General features: G+C 37.0%; 1 protein-coding gene across 7 annotated transcripts in view; it reads right to left on the bottom strand.

The window, feature by feature from the left end:
- Positions 1–844: 844 nt before the first annotated feature.
- NTNG1 (netrin G1) overlaps positions 845–22,981 on the bottom strand; it is a 446,663-nt gene continuing 424,526 nt past the window's right edge. For 5 of the 7 annotated variants that reach the window (XM_072644169.1, XM_072644172.1, XM_072644168.1 and 2 more), the window contains exon 7: positions 847–4,898. In XM_072644169.1, the coding sequence (XP_072500270.1) occupies positions 4,675–4,898 (224 nt within the window). In that variant the 3' untranslated portion in view covers positions 847–4,674. Of the gene's footprint in view, positions 4,899–22,981 lie in introns of all 7 variants that reach the window. The other 2 variants (XM_072644174.1, XM_072644173.1) reach the window with 2 other exon arrangements.

The following is a 22,981-nucleotide window of genomic DNA, read 5'->3' as shown; positions in this document are numbered from 1 at the left end:
TAGAGGGAACATAACAGCTGTCTCAGCATTTCAAAGCTTAGTGGTCAAGGAATTAGGTATGTTCTCATTGGCTCCATGCGGTAGAACTCAGAGCAATGAGTGGTTGTTACAATAAAGTCAATTTAGACTTGATGTTAGGACAGATGCCCTTAATTATTCAAATTTGAAATGAGTCATTCAAATTTAGAATGATCTGCCTTGAAAAAAAGTAATTTCCCTCTCATTGGAGGTCTCCAAGTCAAGGCTGGATGATTACATGTGTTATATGGTAGAGATTCTTTGGTGGGAGGTATGTGTTGAACCCAAGAGCCACTGATGACCCTTCCAACCCTAAAATCCTGTGATTCTAATTGGTATTAGTTTAGGGACTTCTCTCAATGGCAGTTCACTGGTTGGAGTGTATGGGCTGCTTGAAAGGACCAACTACAAGACTGAATGAATATGGGAACATACTTATAGATTGAAAGCTAGACGATACCAGAGTGGCTATTTAATTCAATTTCCTTTTTTTTTGCAGCTGAGGTAAATGAGACCTGAATAGGTGATTTGCCAAATTCACATAAGTAGGAAGGGTGAGAGCCAGGATTTGAACCCAGGTCCACTCTTTCTAATGTAGTTCATTGAGGGTCACTTACCCATTCTAGAATAGAAACTTCATTCCATTTCTGAAAGAAGCATGCTTCCTCCATACCTGGGTCTTTAGTTCCATTTATTAGATTTTTTTGTTGTTCATCAATATGCTAATGGAGGTGATGTGATAAGGCCAATAGCATCTTTTAACTAGATAAGCTCTGTTTTCATATAGGAAGTAAAAGGTGTAACAAATTGTTGTGATACTTGCCCACATTTCTAACTTAATTAATGAAAAAAGAGTTATTAAAAGTGACAGCCTTCATAGTGTTGCTCAGACCCAGATATCCACAGCCAACATTCATTAAAGGTTTACTGAGGGCAAGATACTGTCCTAGGTGTTAGGCATACAAAGATGAAAAAAAAATATGGCCAGAAAATTATAACCTATCATAGACTCAAAAAATATGGCCAGAAAATTATAACCTATCATAGACTCAGAGCTAGAAGGGATCTTAAATGGCATCCAGTCCAATCTTCTAATTTTACAGATTAAAAAACAAAACAAAACACCTGAAATCCCAAGCAGGAAAGTGTCTTAGTTAATTCCTACAGGTTGTAAGTTATAGGTTAGGATTTAAAAGTACAACAAAAGATATGTAGTTGGGTGTGTGGTACTAAGTTTCTGTTAAGGGGAGTACAATATTCTTAACATAGCAGGTTTCAAAGGCTTGAGGACTTTGTTAGTCTTTTCATCTTTGTAGTGTTTAACATAATTTTTCAGGGGCTGTGAATTAGATTCTAGCCATCACCAAAGACAGTTCACTCTTAACTGGAGTGAGCACAGTAGATTTCGTGGAGAAGATGTCATCTGAACTAGATCTGGAAGGAAAAGAAAGACTTTAAAAGTCTAAAACAGAAGGCAGTAGCCATAGATGTGGTTTATGATCTCTGCAAATGAATGGAAGTGGCAAAGTTGGCAATATGATTGGGATTGATCTGGTTAGAACATAGAAGACATAAGTGGGAATAATGTGAAACAAGGCTAGAATCAAGGAATTATACCAGATTGTGGAGGGACACAAATGATAAATTAAGAAATTTCTATTTGACAGGAAAGAAACCATATAACCTCTAAAGTTTCATTCATATCTAAATCTTTGAGTCAATGTTCCTATTTTATTCTAAACTATAGCTTGGTAATTACTCAAAATGCTTCTACATGCAAAGTTAAACAGGTGATCTAAGGCTGAATTTGTTATGAAGTTATGTGCTTTTTTTAAAAAAAAGTGATGAATCTAGGAGAAAAAGAAAATTTCATTTCCATTAATTAAATACCTAAAGTTATATTTTTATTAAATGCAGCCTGCATTTTTTCAGGAAATGCAGTGAACTACATCTAAGTTTGCTGAAAACAATGCATTCCATGCTCATTTAGAAGATGATATCTACATGGAAATAAAACTCAGACGAATGATTTGCGATATGACATTCATTCAACTTTAGAATTAATGTCCAGGATCTCTGTTTGAAATAAGCAGCGAACAGCTCCTGAGCATTTCAACAAAGCCGTGAATGGATAAGGATTGTTAAAGTGCATCGTCACCAATAATTACACAGTCTGCCTTTGGTTTGTGCTAATAAACTTTAAGACAACTGAAATTCCAATTTTAATATTAGAAATCCACTTAATTATAAGTAATCTCCAGTTCCATATGTCACTTATCTTTGCATTTATTTTCCTGGGTGAGCCTGTAATAAAAATTTCTGTTTATTTTCATGAGTGCACATCTAATATAAGTCTTCAGTTTGGTCCTGTTGGCTCTGATCCAAAGCCCTAATTTCTTTCATCCTATCTTATTTCATACATTGACAGAGACTGCTGGTTTGAATAACAAATATCCAATGGACTTGGAAGTAGGATTGCTGGCAGCACAGACATTACCTGTTTACCTTTTATTGCCTCTTTAGAATTGGTTTTTCTGGGAACAAAACCAATAAACCAGGCTGTTCCCTGCCATAGTGTTTACCCAGGGCATTTACCAAAAGACATATCTAAGACATCTAATTTCTTTCTCTCTCTCTCTCTCTCTCTCTCTCTCTCTCTCTCTCTCTCTCTTTCTCTCTCTCTCTCCCCCTCTTCTCTAGCAGCAAGGAATGAGTAGGCTGGAACTAAGTTCTCTATAATTTTCAAATATTACAGGCTATACTGCTACAAGCATGTTGAGCTTCTCCCCAAACTCCAGGCTAGGTTGATGAATCATTTTTTAAAAATCCCCATGATGATATTGATAATTTATTGGTTACCTGCTGGAAATGGAATTTACATTGTTTTAGCCTTCTTTGATTTTTCATATCTTTGAAGCTTTGCATGGTTTTATCATACCCCCCCCTCCTCTTTCTCTTGATATCATACAACATAACTGGCCTAATAAAAGGCAGAAGCAAGAATTTATTACACCCTCGGTAATACTCAAAGCAAACTTTATTTGCCAGAGTAGCATTTTGTGACTACTTGCTGCAGGATATTTTGACACTTGATTTAAATGCTAAATCTGAATTAATCCCAGTTAAATAACTAATTTCTCATTTTCCTGCAACTCTCCTGGATCCCCAGGTTGCCTTTCATGGGCACTCAAGGTAAACATTGCATTTTAAGAGTCTCATAGTTCACCATCCCACATAATCATGTGTCATTGTCAATCTGGGGAAGTCACATGGCTTTAACAAAAGTCCCTCGAAGGTGCTGCCAAAAAGCTTTTATGTAATCTTGGCAGAGCCTTAAAATTTTTCGTTTGTTTTTACAATTTTCTCAAGTGGAAACGGTCCCATATTTTGCCGACACTGTCCAAGATAAAGAACGATGATCCTTCTTGCAGAGTCCTAAATTCAGCTGCTGCATGTATGTTCAGTCCACATCATAAATAGGAAAAAATGATTGTGGATCTGCCAAATGGAGGCTTCTTTTTGTCTTAAGAAATGGCAATACCAATTCCTGATTGCATTTATGCAGGAATTTTTATTCTTTAAATCTTCCAGATTAAAGCAACAAGAAAACATTTAGAATGTCCTTTGGTGGAATCTTATTACACTTTTTATATATGTAAACTGATATTCTTTGATGCCAGCACGTTGCTCATACAGAGGGATCTCTGCACAATTAAACAAAACAAAACAAAACCAAAAGAAAAAATAAAGGACAAAGAAAATGGAACTGTCTTCTTATCTGATTAGAATCAAATACATTAACAGATTGTCATGTAACACAAATTGGCAATAATACAAAAAATCTACATTGTACATTATTTCAAGAAAAATAACTTCATTTGAATACAAAAGGATAGATACGCTTCTTTTTTTTTCTTTTTTCTTTTCCCTTATAGCCACTCTTGTACGGTAGGTGTACACCAGCACTGATGTGATGTAGTGCTGCTAAGATACACAAGGATATGACTGTCTTGAGATATTTTTGGAAGGGGCTGTAACACATGTGCATCACTAACATCAGACAAAGAAATCTTTCAACCAACAAGGGTTACTTACAGAGCAACGGTCACTATAGCACAGGTTGGAAGGGATTCAGGGACTGAAGCAGGCCAATATGGCAGCTTTGACCAGATTTCCTTATACCCACAATGCACTGACAGCAAAGAATGCTTCTATTTGGTTGGTCCACACACTGGGCAGAGAGGTACAAGAGAGCGCACCAGATTAGAGGCATAAATGTTTGTGTGTGTGTGTTTCTAGGTGTTTTTGTAAATTTTTTCCCTGTTTTGGGGTCAGAATGGGGAGGACTTTTATAGCCCCTTCAATCCATAGTAAGTCCTGCAGCTGGCATTGTGATTTGTAGTAATAATATCAGCAGCTGCCAACTTGTCTGGAGTCAGAAATTAACAGTCTCGACTCGGAATTGCTGTCCACAATTGATTAATATGGCTTAGTTCAGTTAGGCCTTCTTAGTTGTTTTTGTTTTTCAACATGTGTGTGTGTGTGTGTGTGTGTGTGTATTTTTCTATGTTAGTAGCAAAAGCTTGGATTAGTTTAGCTTCCCCATGGTATAGTCCCATCAGTTGGCTGAACTTGAGGCCATAGAGTATACCGAGCCTAAAAGAGGCATGGGCCAGTCATTCCTAGCAGAGCCACAAGCAGAGTGAAAGAGCCCTGTGCCCTTGCCCCATGGCCAGAGTCTGAGCTGCAACTTCCAGCCTCCTCGCACCGCAGCTTCTCACACAGGATGCCAGTGTAGCCAGCTGGGCACTGGCACTTCACATTGTTGTGACACGTCCCTCCATTCTGGCAGTGCAGGAATTCATTGTCACACACATTGGCTGCAAAATGGGAAAAAAAATCGACTTAAGTTCATCTGGCATGGAAAGCCCCCAATCTATTGATTTCCTTCTCTATCCCCTTCCCCTCACACCCGACACACAAAAAACTTGATTTGAGTTTCCAAACAATTAAGGATTGCTACTTTTGATCAAATTAGCTATTTTTTAATATAGATCTTTTTTGAGGGACAGATATAATCTTGGAGAATATCCTTGTCCATTTCAGGCTGTATAATACAAAATAATTTAATACCCATTGTTTGGCAGTGTCTTCTCTTCATGAGACTAGAAACTTTTATGAATGCCTGATTTTTCCAAGGAGAAGTTTCTGCTCCAAGACAGCAGAGTGCTTGAGTCAAATGAATGGAAAAAAGAAATGCAAAGTAGCTTTGGTAGAACAATTAAGCATCTATAGGCAATGACACGCACTCCCTTCTTCTGGTTTTACTGACTGGCATGCATGTGTATATGTATGTCTCAGAATAAAAACAAAAAAGTATGGAGGGGAAATGGTATGGAAGCATCAGCATGCAACCAAAGTGGGTGTTAACATTGCCTTTTAAGCCAGATTGAAAGACATAAAGTATATTTAATTGAAGGAGCCTCAGAAAGAACATTCACATTTGTTCCTGACAGTCTATTAGGACTTTTATTGCCTTGTAAATATAAGAAGTGGAATCCAAGGTTACCTTGATTCCACATTTCTGTAATATGCTCACAGCAAAAATCTTGATTATCCAGATTTTGCTATTTCAATCAATTAATAGAATCATTTTTAATAAATCAGCAAAACAATTCCGGGGATCTGAATTTTGGTCATGCCCTTCATCAGGCATCTTTTTCCATCTCAAGACTCCTGATCATTCTGATATTCTGGTTATCCTCATTAATTCTAAGTCTCCAATTCTTTTAGATAATCAAGGTTCTACTGATTAAGCAGAATATTAAATAGGATCCAGGGAAATTAAAACAATAAGAAATAGGAAAAGTTAGGAATACTTCCAAATAACATATGCTGCTTAAGCATTTAATATGTAGGAGGTGGACTGTGTGGAAGAGGGAGTAGAAAGTGGGAAGAAGATCAGAGCAAGTAACTTTTTAGAAACCACAATATTTTTTTTCATCATTTTTCAAATCTCTTGGATCAGTTCCCTAAGAGGACAGATTTATCTATCTATCTATCTGCCTGTCTGTCTTTCTGTCTATCTATCCTTCCATCTATCTATTCAATTTTGTTGAGAGAGAGAGAGAGAGAGAGAGAAAGAGAGAGAGAGAGAGAGAGAGAGAGAGAGAGAGAGAGAGAGAGAGAGAGAGAGAGAGAGAGGTGAAAAGAGGCAAGGAGATGAGAGAAGAAGAGAGAGGTAAGAGACAGATGCTAAAAGAGATAGAGAGTGATGCTGAGAAAAATACAGAGAAAAAATATAAAGGAGGGAGAGAGGGAAAGAGGACTGTGCAGAGAATGTGGAAGATCCATTGAGACTAGCATACTTTAAAAACACAAGCCAAAACAGAAAAAAAAGAAAACTCCCCTCACACATCACTTCCCAAGATCTGATGACATATGACCTTGCAGTGTTCATAAATCATGTTCCTTTCAACAACATGTCACCTTAAAAAAAAACAGCTTCTTCCCACACTAACTCCTGCTTACTCTGTGTGGGCAAATGAGCTTGAGAAATGATGCTTATGCATTGCCACATAGTTAATAAAAAGTGACCACTAAGCATCTTCCCATTTTATTGCCTCTCCCAACAATTCCTTTCTAATTTCCAATGTAGTTTTGCAACTCATTGGCATAATTCTGAAATTCACCCACACTCAGTAATCTATAAATGTCAACATAGAATATTAATGGGTCCTGAAGATGGAACTTTTGAAATTCAGATATAACACATATTCTTCCAAATTCTAATATGCACTCCTATAGCCATGTTGCAAGGGTAATCCTTATTATTAACTTAAATTCCCCTCCTTTGGCTGCTTTGAGGTTATGAATGGAGCACTTTGAGATCATGAATATAGAACATAGATTATACTAGCTCACAAGATACATTTATGCATTTTGGAATTCATACCTGGCCTAGAGAAACAATAAATGTGGGTCTCTTTACCAACTGGTTACAGGGGTTAAAGTGATGATGCATTTTGAAAAAATGAAATCCAGCTCAGATTCAGTACTTCCCTTTTGTGATATGTCAGAATATATTTATCTGCATGGTGCAACCCAGGATAATCAAATCAGACATTAGGTGCCAGAACTTAAAGATAAAATGTTTGGTGTTTATTCTTTAAGGGAATAGATCCCTGAGCAAGACATTCCCTTTCATTTGGGCAACAGTGGTGGTGAAATATTTGTTCCATGAATATTGATAATTGCTGGCCTTGAGTAATTGAGTATAAATCAATAGTTAATTAAATGTCTCCTTTTAAAAATCAGTCCCCTTCTTTTGATTTTGGTCCTGAATATTAATTAGCTATTTACCAGAATTTCCCCCCCCATGCCTTTCAATACTGATGATAAAAGTTAAAATTCAGTGACTTTTTTATATTAAAAAGTACCCATGATTAACAACGTTGGTGATTATAATAAACTGAGTAAAATAATGTACCTAAAAAGATGTCTCAAGCTGCATTATCTTAAGACGTTAGGAGGGAGAGGGATAGTTTTTCCCTATGCAAAATGCATATAAGAATGTTTTTCTCTTCTTGAAAGAGTTATGCTAGACTAGAAGTGTAGAAAGAAACATACATTTTCAGACATAGTCAATGTGTAGATTTGTTTTGCTTCATCATGCATATTTGTTATGGGGGCGGGTTTCTTTGAGTGCAGAATGATTGGTGAGCAGTGATAGAGATGGAAGAAAAAAATGTCAATGGAACATTTAAAAAAATGTATCCAGAAGAGAAAAAAAGAAAGTTCAGACAGGGACATTGACATTCAAGGAAATTTTGTCACTACTTTTTAAATTTAACACATACTTAGAAAAATCTGAACATATACAATCATAAACAATCCTCTTTTCTGTTGTTTCTATAGTGAAATGTTGATGATATGATATATATTGAGTTATGAGTTCAAACCCCATTTTCTGGAAGTCTTTCCTGATTTCTCTAGGTGCTACTTTACTCTTTCCCAAAACTACCTCACATTCATTTTGTATAAATTATTCATATACTTAGACATATGTACATAGTATCTCCCACATTAGAAGGGAAGTTCCTGGAGAGCAGGGATTTTTTTGCTTTTATCTTTGTATTCCTAGCTTTTGAAATAAAATAGGCACTTAATAAATGCCAACTGATTGGTTAATTAAAAAAGAAAAAAAAGCAAGAATTATTATTATTATTTTTGAGATTGGGTCTATTGTCTTGCCTAGGTCAGAAGTGTAGCTGCCATTCAGGGGTCTGATCCCATTTCTGATTAACATGGAAGCTTTGACCTACCCACTTGGGAAAGCTCATTCCTTTGGTAGGTTGGTGGTTCTGTGCTCCCTGGGTCCTACCATATTGGTTCCCAGACTTATTGCAGATACCTGATTGAGTCTAACCTAGTATAGCTCAGAACTGGTGAGTCTATGATGTACCAGCTTCAGCCTCCTCCTTTCAAAAGGATTCCACTCATGCACCACAGAAGGCATCTCAGTATATATTTTATTTCTATGGAACTCACTTTAGTATCCTCTATAGCAGTAATGTCAAATTCGAGAAATACATTCCTATAGGCCACACATTGACTTGGAAAACCACAAATTAACATTATCTATGTTGCATTTTACTCTATTTTGTTGAACATTTCCTGATTACATTTTAATCTGACTTGGGTGGTACTCAGGAATTTTGCAGCTAAAACGGGCCAGGAGGCCTTGAGTTGGACACCTTTGCTTTACAGAACACATGACATTTTGTCCCCAAGGGGTTACATTCCTTCTAATCTAGATGCAAGTAAACACAGGTGACTAGCCCTCTTATAATTAGAGAACTTTAATGCTGCTGAAAGAACCTTATCTAATCCTAACACAATGTCTTATTCATTCCTTGCGTTTTCATTCCTCTCTCTAAAATCTCTTTAAACGCTGAATTTCTCTGGTTGAATGAATTAGGTAGTTGATTGACAAGTGTTTTTCAAGTCTTTCTTCTAGTTGTGGAACTGTGCACCTGCTCTGGATATAAAACAAGACATAAAAGATAGCATCTCTGCTTTCACAGAATCTGCAGTCTAGGTGGGAGGATAAAACATCAGACAAAAACTGACATCAGACAGTTAGAGTAGTAATATAGCAATGGGAGAAATGGAATCGAATATGGAATTGCTGAAGGTATATACATCAAAGAAAGTTTCTTGGAAGGTAATTTTGATCTGTGTCTGAAAGGAGGTGATAGGCACATATTGATAGAGAAGGGTAAGTTTTGTTGGGAAAGGGCAGCATATGGCAAGGATGATGAGCATACTGGTTTCACTACAGTAGAGATAATGTGGGGTTGAGGAAATAAGTTTGAAGTATTTGGGGAGTAGACATCATGATTAATGGAAGACCTGACTTTTCTAGTTTTCTTCAAGTCTCAGCTAAAGTCTGACCTTCTAAAAGAAGTCTTTCTCTTCCTTTCCCATCTCTTTTCCTTCCTTATTTAATCTTAGTGTCTTCACTCTGAGACTATGCTCAGTATTATCTGTATTTCTCTTTGTATGCATGAGATCTCCCTCACTAGAGAGTGAGCTCCTTGAGATTAGAGACTAATTTTTTTTTCTTTTCTCTGTATCTCAAGGACTTGGCACAATGCTTGACACAGAGTAAGTAGTCAATAAATGCGTATTGACTTGACTGAATCTTAACAGAAAGAACTTTAGGGGACATCATTGTGTAGTGGATAGAGTGCTAGGCTTGCAGACAGGAGGAACTGGGCTGGAATCTGACCTCAAACACAATCTAGCTGGATGACCTTAGTGTAGTCGCTAACCTCTTGACCCCAAAATCTTCCCCTGTAAGTTGGAGTAGACAGATACCTATAGTATCCGTCTGACACTGAGAGGATCAAATGAAATATATGTGAATGAAGAACTTTACAATTCTTGTAAAATGATGTATGAATGTCAGTTATTACTTTTTCTTCATCCAGGCTGAAGTTTTGGCCAAAAAAGGATAACAGAATTGCTGCAGTTTTTTTTAAACAGGGGAAGGATATGAGGAAAGAATATTTTTTGTCATAATGAGAAGAGACAGAAAAAAGGCTGGCCTTACAGTTCAGGTTAGATGGCACCTCTAACATATAATGGCTGTGTTACCCTGGGCAAGCAATCCATTTAATCCCTCAGTGCTCTAGGAAATGCTATAAGGTGCAGAACAGTGCCTAATCTGCTCTCTTCGAGGAGGTTTCCTCACTGGTAGTTTCTTAAACCAATGAAATCACAGGTCTGGAAAAAAAAGATTAGTCTAGAGGTAGGTAAGAAAGAAAGAATAATGTTTCAATAATAAGGCTGTAAGCTGAAGAAGACCTGGATGAAGTTAGTACACAAAGGAATATGATTGTAGGCTAGGGTGAATCTGAGAAATACTGTAGAAAGAACAAAAGTTTGGCAACTGATTGGAAGATGAATTAATGAATGAAATCAGGTTTATGAGTCCAGAAGCCTGAAAAGATGATGGTGTCATGGATGGTCAGTCCTATTAATGAACTGCAACAACTGAAAAATGCTGATATTGTATTTAGGCAAAAATCTTACTTCTTTTACTTGGTTTATGAAACTTCAAGGTAATCTATGAAAAGCCTGTCTAGCCCTCAATTTCTTTATCTATAATAGAGTTTAGACTAAATGGCTGACTTTTCAGCTCAGGCCCATCTCCAACATTCTATGATTTGTCTATGCATTTTTCATTGAATTTATAAGGCACAAAAAGTTAGGGAACCTACTGACTGTCAAATACATGATGACCTTAATTTCCTCTTGTGCTGTGATTTTTACATTTTTTTGCTTAATCTCAGTTGGCCAAGTAGGTCTTAAAGGGTGTCCCGTATGCCTGCCCTAGGATCTGACTCTGGCTTTGCTGCTGACTAGCTGTGTGCTATGAGTTAAGTCGCTTAATTTCACTTGTGCCTCAAATGTTTTCATTATCCATAAAATCAGGGTAATAAAATATGCCCTTGAGATTTCCTCATGGGGCACTCATTATGAAAATCAAATAAAAGAAGCTATATCAAAATTCTTTAAAAAAATTTAAATCACAAGATAACCTCAAACTATTATCCAAAATTCTCCTGAAATCCTCTCTCATAAAGGAAGCTCATAGTAAGTAGGTTAGGGGGGTGACTAATTTCCTTCAAACTAATGCCTTAAACACTGCCTTTTCCTATGTGTCCAATTTGAGGTGTCTAAATACAAAGTAGAAAATAAACAACACCTTCCTGACAACACCCTCGTATAGACTAGAGAGTAAAAACAAAAACCCGATAGCAAACCTGATATGTATATGTGATCTGTGTGCTTGAAATCTGTGGAATACATATCTATTGGATGGTATACAGAGTCTTTGAATGTTTGATGAATTCAAACTGAGTATAACATCATCATGCCTCATGTAATTTCTCAGGGAAATGATATTCATACTCACTTTCTTTTTTTCCATACTCACTTTCAATGGAAATTCTCTTACAGTATGCAATATTTTCTAAACAGTGATAATAAAGTATTAGGGTGGGCTAAAATACAGGAAACTACCTATACTTCCATACACATATGGAAAGAAAGATAGATTTGAGGTCAGAAAGATTGGGACTACAATCCCATTTTGGTAATTGATTTTTTTTGTATGGTCAATCAATGAATTGACTGTCTAGAAAAACACATTAATTCAGCACCTTCTTTGTGCCAAGTGCTATTCCAGATGCCAGCGATATAAATACAAAAATAAGACAGATCCTGTCCTCAAGGAGTTTATATTCAGGTGAAGTCATTTGACTTATCTGAGCTTGAGTTCCTTATCTATAAAATGGGAGTAACAGTAAAGTACCTGCTCACAGGGTAGGTGTAAAGATCAAATAAGATGGAATGTACAGAAAACACCTTGTAAACCCCAAAGACTTTGATAAATGTCAGCTTTTATTAATATCATTATTATTTTACTATCGAGCTTAGTCTGTCTCTAATACATCTGATCTGAGTTACACAGGACAAGTCACTTAAATGCTCAGCTTCTTAGACAACTCCCTAAAATGATACATTACAGAAGAGTCAAATATCTAAATTGGTAGAATAAGCTTCCACAACCAAAGAGTACCCATTACTAATGAAATCCTAGGTCAGGACCAAAACACGTATATGAATATATTTGTGCATGTTTGTATATATACATATACATATATTTATGAATACATACATAAGAACACAATGTGATATAATGGCCAGGGCATGAGTATTGGAGTCAGTTCTAATGTTCAAACCTGTCAGTCAGTCAATAAAATTAAGTGTCTACTATATGGCTGGCACTGTGCTAAGTACTGGGGATACAAAAAGTGACAAAAGACAGTCCCTACCCTTAAGGAACTGACAATTTGATGGAGGAGACAACAAAGGAATATGTAAGTTATATACAGGATAAATAAGCCACATCCAGTATAAATAGAAATAAAACTAATGTAGGGGAAGCAACGAAGATTAAGAGAGGTTGGGCAAGCCTTCCTGAAGAAGATGGGATTTTAGCTGGTAATTGAAGGAAGCCAGGGAAGAGAGGAGGCAGAGATGGAGAGGGAGAGAAGTCCAGATATGGGAGACAAGCAGAGAAAATGCAGAGATGGTGTGTTTTATTCAAGGAGGCCATTGTCTCTGGATCAAATAACACACAGTAGGGAGTAAGGTATAAGAAGACTGGAAGGTTAAGGGGGAGTGGAAGAGGAATAGGTTGTGAAAGACTTTAAATACCAAATAGATTTTGTATTTGATCTTGGAGGTGATATGGAGTCACTGGAGTTTATTGATTGCAGGGGGAGGTGTGAAGTGAGATGGTCAGACCTGTGCTTTAGAAAAATCACTTTGGTGGTTGAATGGTGGTTGATCGGAGAGGGGAGAAGACTTGAGGCAGGCAGATTCACTTGTAGGCTATTGCAATAATCCAGGTATGAGATGATGAGGGCCTAAGCCAGGGTGGTGGCACTACCAGAGGGGAGAAGGGGGAATATTTCAGAGATGTTGTAAAGATGAAAGCAGCAGGCCTTAGTGAGAGAGAGTGAGGAGTTGAGGATGACACTTAAGTTGGGAACCTGAGTTATTGGGATGCTGATGTGTCCTTTGATAGTAATAGGGAAGTCAAGAGGGGAGGGAGATTTAAGGAGAAAATGAGTTCAGTTTTGAATAAGTTTAACTTAAAATGTCTACCAGACATCCAGTTTGATATATCTGAAAGACAACTGTAAATCCAAGATTGGAAGTCAGCAGATAGGTTAGGACAGGATAATTAGATTTAAAAATCATTAGCCTAGAGATGGTGATTAAATCTGTGGGAGTTGATGAGATGCCAAGTGAAGTCTTACAGAGAGGAGAAAAGAGTTCAGGACAGAACCTTCAATGAGAGGGTGTGACCCCACTGAAAATCTAGCAAAAGAGACTGATAGGTAGGAGTGTTCTGATAGCTATAAGGAGCTCTAGGAGAGAGAGGTGTCCCAAAAACCTAGAGAGAAGAGGGCATTAGGGAGGACAGAATGATCAATAGTGTCAAAACTGCAGAGAGGTCATGGAGAATGGGAATTAAGAAAAGACTTTTGGAATTAGCAACTAAGAAATCATTAGTAACTTTGGAAATATGAGTTTTGGTGGAATGATGATGTCAAAAGCCAGATTAAGTGATTAAAAGGAGAGAAGTGGAGGCATCTATTGTAAAGAGCCTTTTCAAGGAGTTTAGCCACAAAGAGCATAAGAGATATAAAATGATAGTATGGATGAAAAGATTAAGAGGTTTTCTTTGGGAGGGGGAGAGTGGGCTAGGGAGACATGGACATGTTTGTACACAGTAGGGAAGGGAGAGATTAAAAATAAGTTATGGAATGGGGATGACAAAGTTGGAAAATTTATTGGAAGAGACAGCGTAAAATGGGATCACTTGTATAGGTGGAGAGGTGGCCCTTAGTAAGGAGTAAAGCTTTTAGGTAAAAGCAACTCCATGTCATGGGATGAAACCTTTTTGATTTCTATGTAATGATCATAAGTCATATAGCATAGGGAACTGAGCTGTTGAGAAAGATAGAAGCTGCCAACTGGGCTGTCAGATACATTGAGAAATGCAATGTGATAGGACTTAATCTCAGAGAGCGCCTATCATACTCTGATTTCTCTATTATCAATGAATCTCCAGTGGTGAAATTCTTATAAGAAATGATACTTCCTCTTGACCACTCAGTGGAAACATTATTCAAAATATTCAAGTATTCTTCAGCAAAACTCATGCATTCCAACCAAATGGAAGGTATAGTCAGATGACTTCAATGTTTGAATGAGCCTCACTAACAAGTGCAGAAAATTCTCTGTTTTTGCAGACCTAAAGAAAAAAAGCAAAACCCTGCAAATGTGGAAGTAGAATTAATGCCCTTTGAAATACCACCAGATAAAAATGGGTGAGTTTTTTTTCTCAAAAATGATCATTAATATTGTATTAAAATCATGTTTAGGGCAAGACTTTCCCAGATGAGATGTTTGATCACAAACCCTTTCTGAGGAATCACTAGCTTCTTATCTAATGCTATGAAAAAATGCATTCTTTGAAGTGAAATGTTAGAAAACATTGCTTTCTTGCTTCTTTTGTCTAATGCTTACTTTTAAAATACTTGAGCAGCTAGGTGGCATAGTAAATGGAGCACTGGATTTGGAACCAAGAAGATTTATTTTCATGTGTTCAGATTTGGTCTCAGATACATGCTAGTTAAATCACTTAACACTGCCTTAGTTACTCATCAGTACAATGATTCAGAAAAGGAAATGTTGAACCACTGCAGTATCTTTGCCAAGAAAACTCCAAATGGGGTCATGAACAGCTGGACATGACTGAAAAATGACTGAATGTCATAACAGCTGTTAAAAAGGTGAAGCGTGGAGTTTAAAGGAAAGTATGTTCAAGCACAACATCATGTATTGGATATCCTGGAAACGAAAGTTATCATCTAAAGAAATAACAGCGCTGTTATTTTAAGCAATAATATGACCATTGCCATCATATTAAAGAACTATGTATTATCGATATATTTTTTTCTATGTTAATAACCAATTATTTTAAAACAAACCACAAAGGTTCAGAAAACCCACAAATGATCCGAATTTTTCTCATTCCTAACTCTACTGAGCTCTCACTAAATAATGTAGATTTTCTAACATCTACACCTTACCGTCAATGGCAAGTCATTAGAAAAGACTTCTAAAATTCACAGGCAAAATAATATATTAATTTCAGGCTTTGGTTGCCATAGGTTACATAGTAGATATATTCAAATACTTGTGTTCTTACAGTGACCAAACAGCATGTCCACAGATATATTTCTGTTTTGGGGAGGGAGAAAGAACCAGAAGAAGGGTAGGGAAGGAAGGAAAGGGAGTCAACTTCAGAATCAGGATTACCTATTTTGAAGTCTCACCTTTAGTACATACTGGCTGGTTAAGGGTCACACACAGGGTATAACACAGCAGTGTCTGAGGCTGGATTTGAACTCAGATCAGGAGGTTATAGATCAAAGAGATTAGAAACCCCAAAGAAAACTTGATCCACATTGCATTTTTCCCCCTTAGAATCTTTTCTGCTTGTTGATTCATCTTGAGCTAGAGGTACATTCTGACTTATAGATCATTTGCTGTCATACCTATACCAAGAACTTCCTCATGACATTTAGGGTGTATAGTGACTTGAGGGTTAGATTTAGATTCAGATATCCATTGCTGGAGTGACCTTGGGCAAGTCCATAATTTTTCAGCCTAATTTTCTCATCAGTACAATAAAGTAATATTAGCCCCTACCTCAAAGGGTTTTTGTGAAGATCGAATGGATAAATATTTGTAAAGCACTTAGCACAGTTTCTGGCATATAATAGGCTCTATAAAAATGCTTATTTTCTTCCCTCACTCTCTTCCCTTCAATAATATAGCTTTCTTTTGCACAATATCCTATAGCTCTCATGTTGTTAATGATATTTAGATCACACACACACACACATTTTTGTGTTGTAATGAGATATCTAAGTGGGGATGTCCTATAGGCAGTTTGATATGTGGGCCTTAATTCTTGATAGGTAAGGATACAAATGAGGAGATTTTTAATTTCATATTACTTTGTCCCTCTTACAATTTCCCAAGAGTGTTTTCCATTCTGGGTGGAACGTAAACTCCTCAAGAGTAAGTACTTTGCCACCTTTCTTCTTTTTATTCCCATTACCTAGTAATTAAATGATTTCTAAATTGAGTTGAAAGATTCTCCATATCAGTATATGTTAGTGATGAAGGAAAACCTCTAAAAAATCCCACTAATACTGGGTAGTGGTATTCTAAGCATTCAGTTTCTGATCTGTAACACTGAAAAATGGAGAAGAGTGTATATGCTTGAAATGAGACACCTATATTATTACTTCATATATGGTTATTGTTTGTTCTCTGTTAAAAAATCTCATATTCCAATGCTTAAAAGTATTTCATAGAGTGAAAATTTAATTTCCCCATTCCTCCTTGTCAAGCTATAGCCAAATATTTCCTTAGAGACTTAATTTTTTCTTAAATATACTTGGCAGAAATAGCTCTAAATATGGTCTAAGCTCTCTTAGGATTTTTAAAATTTAAGTATGAAAAATAGCTATAGACTCGGCAGTAACTTTTTCTTTTTTTTTAACCCAAGAATCTTTTCTAATTCACTCTTGTCTTCAGTGGGCCTCAGCATCTTTCTAACTATCTCCTGAGGATGTCAAACCAAGTCTTGGGAGGTGTTTCTATAATGTCAGGATGAAACAAAATTATGTCCCAGGTAATTCCAGCATCAAGGCAAAATATATTTATGTCAATACTTTCAAGGTAAGAGAAAAAAGTAAAAAAAAATAAATCAAGACGATGAAAAACACGCTGACAATGTCCAGTCAGTTTTGAGATGCCTGAAGCCAAATTAAATGTATTATTTATCCCTCTTCCCCCTCACCACTAGGAAATATAAATGGGAATGAGAATATTCACAATGCTTCTTAAACTGTGGGTCATGACCCCATGTAGTGCCATGAAAAATTTGGCAACAGTGAAAGGTTTTTGAACACACAATGACCAAAAATTAATTAAAAATTAAATGTGTAGTGAATCTGAGGTGTTTCTGGCAGAACTCACATCACAACTTCAGTGAAGCCTTGGTTCTGAACACAAAGCATGCACACTTTACACTGCACATGCCCTCAGGCCACACAATGCCAACTAAAGCTGCCAAAACCAAAAAAGGATCTCAAAAGGAAAAAGTTTAAGAAGCCCTGTAAATCTCAAGCATGTTAGGTGTGGTTAACACAGGGAAATGGGAGGAAGGGCAAATATCCAGGAATAGTTTTTGCCCAGAATCCCAAACCACTTTTATCACGTCACTCAGCCGTTGTTGATAGCGTCAGTTATAGAGACTATGCTTGCTTCTTCCCCAGGTAAAATTGAAGACAGGTACACTCTTAAATCTTCTCTTTACCTTTTTCTTTCAAATGATCTTCACATGTTACAGTGCCTTCCTCTGTCTACTCTCCAGGTTGTTAACATCCATTCTAAGATGTGGCACTCAGAATGCAACACAAATCACAGGAACACACTTCATTTGTCACAGGTGGTATCTCAGAGTTAAGTGCAAAGGCAGCCTAGTTTGGTGCCAATTTTCATTATACATCCCCCTCTCAATAGGAATCACTGAGGTTGATTTCCCATTTCACACTGGCTAGTCACAGGAAAGAAGTAAACAGGACCTAGAACCAAGATCCTTCTTTCCTGTAAAACTCAGGGATGACATTTTGCTTCTTGGACCTAGACCCAAATGGGGTGGTTCTACAGGAGAGACACTCACAGAAACGGACTGGAAGGAGATGAGTTAGTTCCAACACTTTGGATTCCTCATTTTTACAGTCTTAAAGTAATAGCATGCATCATAAGCAAGTTTCTTTTTCAAAAGTCCACTCTTCTAACTTCCCACTTTAAAGGGTACTATCATTTTCTTAGTTCCTCTAACTCACAAACTTGATTCCTCTCTTGAAGTTGATCCACATATCCAATATGTTGCTAAGTCTTGTCATTGTGCCTTATCAGAAAACTACCAATGAGGGACAGTCCCTGACCACCTTAGGCCTGGGCTATTGCAATTGCCTTCTTATTTTTCATTTTACCTCAAGGTTCTCTCTAGTCCAGGAGAGACTAACCTGCCAAAATGACCTTTCTTAAAATACAGGGACTCATCATTACCTCTAGAATCAAATATAAAATCTCTCTTTGGCTTTTAAAGATATTCCCTTCCTAACTTTCCAATCTTAGACTTTACTTCTTTCCATGTGCTCTTGATAGAATCCTAATAAAGCTGCCCCCAGGCCCAATATTCTAACTTCCTTGTGGGCCACAATGAACAGTAAGCATGTGCTGATTTAACTACACAATCTGGCTTAAACTGCACCACAGGCCCCCAGACTCAATCATAGGCCCCACTGAACAGCAGGCCCAATGCCCCTACCTAGCTACTGTCCCTCCACCCCACTTAATATCCTAGCTTCCTCATATATGCTTCTCTGCCTCACCAGAACAAAAGGTGTGTCCATGAACTCATATTTCTCCCAGAACAGCAGGTATGTCTATGTACTAAATCACAGCCACCTCCATCTAATCTCAGATATGTCCACAATAGCCAGTCAATCAGAAAGCACCATCGCCAGGATGCCTGAGCAAGATGTGAACCCCAAAACAATAGAAGGGACTTTCCCTAAGTAGGCACCTGAACAGTAATAGCAAAGAAGTGACCTAGAGTAAATTTATAACACAGAGAGACTTATTATAATATCATTCTCATACATACATGTCCCCTAAAAGTTTTTCTGTGTATGCATTGTGGGTAATCACATGCTCAATTCCACTAAAGCTGGGACCCCTCCCCCAATGACCTAAACCTTCGAGAAATCCATCTTGCCTTTTTAATTCATAATTTCTGTTGTGTAATCAGCATCATTATTCTACATTTGCCTGTGCTGTTTTAGTAAGTTGCTAGTTCCTTTTGAAACTCAGTCATCTGGAGGTGTCATTCCCAACATATGCCTATACTTGGATTAGAGGTGGTCTGATTGAATTCTTTGAGACTATGACCCCCCACAACAAACTATGAAACTGCAACACTCTAATCCAGCAACATTCAATCTCTAATCCTCAAAAAGGGGAAAAAATAAAACTATAGAAGGTTATTTTCTTGATAAAAAGGTATTTTCTTCCATCCTTTCAGATGAGAAAGAACAAAGCATACCATCAGAGGAAGACATCAAAGTCAAGGCTTCTACATCCAAAACCTCCAAAAAAATATACAATTGTCTCAGGTCATGGAAGAGCTCAAAAAGGATTTTGAAAATCAAGTAAGAGAGGCAGAGGAAAAATTGGGAAGAGAAATGAGAGTGATGCAAGAAAATCATGAAAAGTGAGTCAACAGTTTGCTGAAGGAGAGTCAAAAAAATGCTGAAGAGAAAAACACCTTCAAAAATAGAGTAACCCAAATGGCAAAAGAGGTCCAAAAAGCCAGTGAGGAGGAGAATGCTTCAAAAAACAGAATTAGCCAAATGGAAAAGGAGATTCAAAAGCTCACTGAAGAAAATAGTTCTTTAATGGAGCAGATGGAAGGTAATGACTTTATGAGAAACCAAGAAATTGTAAAAACAAAGCCAAAAGAATGAAAATAGATTGCTTCACTGACAAATGGCTAGGTCAGAATGCTGTCCTTGAACTTAAGTCACTAGCACTCTTTATACAGGCTGCTGGTCAAAAAAAAAAGGGACATACTCACTAACTGAAGATACTTGTGTAGTTCTGGCTGATTCTCTTTCCTCAATATAAGCATTTGTGTTTCTTTGGCATGGCTTCTCTTGACAATTTCCTCTCTGGCATGTGTGTGTGTGTGTGTGTGTGTGTGTGTGTGTGTGTGTGTGTTACCAGAGTAAGGACAGAGGTAGGGGAGTAACTTCCATCAGGTATACACTACATCCTAGCATCCTATCTGTCATTCATCCTGGCTTCTACAAGGTGGCTATGTCAGCAAGTACATCTCTGATATTCATGTGATTCTCTCCCCAATTAGATTACAAATTCTTTGAGGTCAGGGGGCATCTCATTCTCATTGCTTAGGATACACAATAGGTGATAATAATTGCTTATTAATACTTGGTTTACTCATACTTCTCCCTATCCTCTACTAAGGAAGCCACCTAGTTGAAAATAGGTTGTTGTGTTCATATATGCTTTAAAATGCTGAGAAAAATAAAGAGCAAAAGTCCTTAAGCCTAGAAAAAGCTGAGTTATAAGGCTAATATTAAATAATTTTATGCAAAGTAACTTTTACAAAAGATCAGCTAAGAGGAATGCATTCATGGAGTCATAACTTGGTTGTCAAGGCAATTCACTAATCAATGGAAAAGACAGTCACAGGAGATTTGTACAGACTGAGAGCAAAACTATGTAGTACATACTTTGCTCCATCTTTTCTGTTTCTGATGTTGAAGGAAAAGGTAAAGAAAGCTATAGAAAAAAGGATGTTTTAGATTTTCCTAAGATGCCAAGGCATTTTTTTTTCTCAAGAGGAAGAGAAAAATCTTCTTGGCTGGTTGGAAAAAGCTGAACATTGGCTAGCAATATGAGACAGTTAGGACACTCAGTTGAAATGGCAGTAGGAAAAGAATTATATGTTATTTGCTGGGAATCCATGAATGGACCAAGGATCTCTGGGTTTTTTGATACTTAAAGAACTGAAAGATAAAGTTAGAGGTTCTCCAAGAAGTAGATAGAAGACCAAGGCAAGATTAAAGAAAATGGCTAATATTTTAAAATAGTTTTGCATTTTAAAAGAGATTTTAAAAGGCAATGCCCTGTCCCACGATATTATTATTTCTTTAAACCTTGCTCTGTTTTTCATCATTTCATACATTTATCATAGCAAGTAGTAAAAGGTATACTTATATTAATAATGGTATGTTAAATGGAGAATGGATAATGGAGTAGATTTGGGATGTATTTCTATGTGCTTTTGCTTATTCCTGAGATAAACACAGACATTTAATATACATAGTCATAACCATAAACCACTATTGCTTTGTGAATTGTAGTCATCTTTCTTAGCAGGAAATAAGTAGCTTTTATATATTTTGACCTCAGAAACTCAAAGCTCCTTATTTGGTAGCAAATGTTATCTCCAATCCCCAATTAAAATAGTCCATGAATTTAGTTTTTTTGTTTTGTCTGATTTTTTAATCTATTCCTATTGTCATCAAGTTAGGTTCCTACAACTTCACGCCTGAAAATCAATCCACAAGCATTTATTAAGCACATATAATGTGCCAGACATTGTGGTTAGAAAGACAAAATTGAGGCAGATTCTGCTCTAAAGGAAATTTTATATTCTACTTACTGGGTGAAGGTAACATTTTTACAGATGAGAAAGTGCAGCACATATAAAAAACACACATTGTGATTGGAAAGGTGGTGGTCAAGGAACTACAGGAATCAGGAAAAGATTCTCAAGGGAAGAGGAATTTGAGCTGCAATTTGAAAAGGAGTTAAGGGTTTGGAGAGGCAGAGGTAAGAAAGACTACTCCAGGCATAGGTGATAATCTATGCAAAGGAAATGAATGGAATGCTATGTTTGGAGAACTGTAGGACAATTTTAAGTGCAAGGGGCATAAGTAGTGTGAAATCAGCCCAGAAAAATAAATTGGAAGAAAACTGTGAAGGACTTCAAAGACCAGAAGAGTCTGAATTTTATCTCAAAGGCAATAAGGAGCCACTAAGGTACTTGAGGAGAGGATTGAAATGCTCGATCCTATACTTTATGAATATTAATTTGGTCGCTCTCTTGAGGAAGACCAAATTCAAGAAGATCAAATAAGAAGCTATTGAAATAGTACAGGTGAGATGTGGACATGGACTAGAGTGGTTGTGGTATGAGAAGGGAGAAGGGATCAGGTGTTAGAGGTAGATGAATAAAGAATCTCTGAGATTTCTAGCTTTGGTGACTAGAAAAATGTTGATAGAAATAAGAAAATTAGGAATGTGAGGGTATATTTTGAGGAAAAATTGAGATGCTTGTGATACATCTAGATGGAGATATCTAGGAGGCAGTTGGAGATACAAGTTTTCAGAAAGGATATAATAGTTGAATATGTAGATTTGGGAGCCATCTGCATACAAATGATGATTAAATCCATAGGAGTTGGTTAGAACATCAAGAGGGAGAAAAGGGCTCAGAATAGAACCTTTGGCATGTGGCCACCCACAGTGAGACATAGATAATGATCCTACAAGGAAATCAAGAAGGATTCTAACAAGAAACAGAAGAACCATAACTAAGCAGTGTCACAAAACTCCAGGGATATGAGATTATACAGAAGGAAGAGTTGTTGCTAATGTGTAATGTTTCTAAGGGGTCGAGTAGGATCAGGACCTAGAAAGTCATTGGATTTAGCAACGAAGAGATCACTGATGTTTTTGGCGAACCTTTCAGGGATTGTACACCCCAGTCAAAGGGGCCTACATGCTGTTTCCCCTATACAATGTTCTATCTCCCACCTTAGTGATTTTGCATAGACTTTTCCTCATGCCTGGAATACTCTCCCTCATTTATCTCTGCCTCTTGGAACTTTTAGCATCCTTCAAAACTAATCATATCTGTTAGCTTCCTCAAAAAGTCTTCCCAGTATTCCCCAGGGGTTAGTGCCTCCCTCCTTTCTAATCGCTATGTATTTCTTCTGTTTATAACCTGCATTTACTTATCAATTAACATGTTGATGAAATGTAAGTTCAGTGAGGACAAAGACTATTTCACTTTTTGTGTTTGTGTACCTTGAACCTAACATAGTGCATGGCACACAATAGGAACTTAATAAAT

This window comes from Notamacropus eugenii, chromosome 2 (assembly GCF_028372415.1).
Source record: "Notamacropus eugenii isolate mMacEug1 chromosome 2, mMacEug1.pri_v2, whole genome shotgun sequence".
NCBI classification, from domain to species: Eukaryota; Metazoa; Chordata; class Mammalia; order Diprotodontia; family Macropodidae; genus Notamacropus; species Notamacropus eugenii.
Note: the sequence above shows the minus strand (reverse complement) of the source record. Positions and strands in the feature narration are given on the sequence as shown.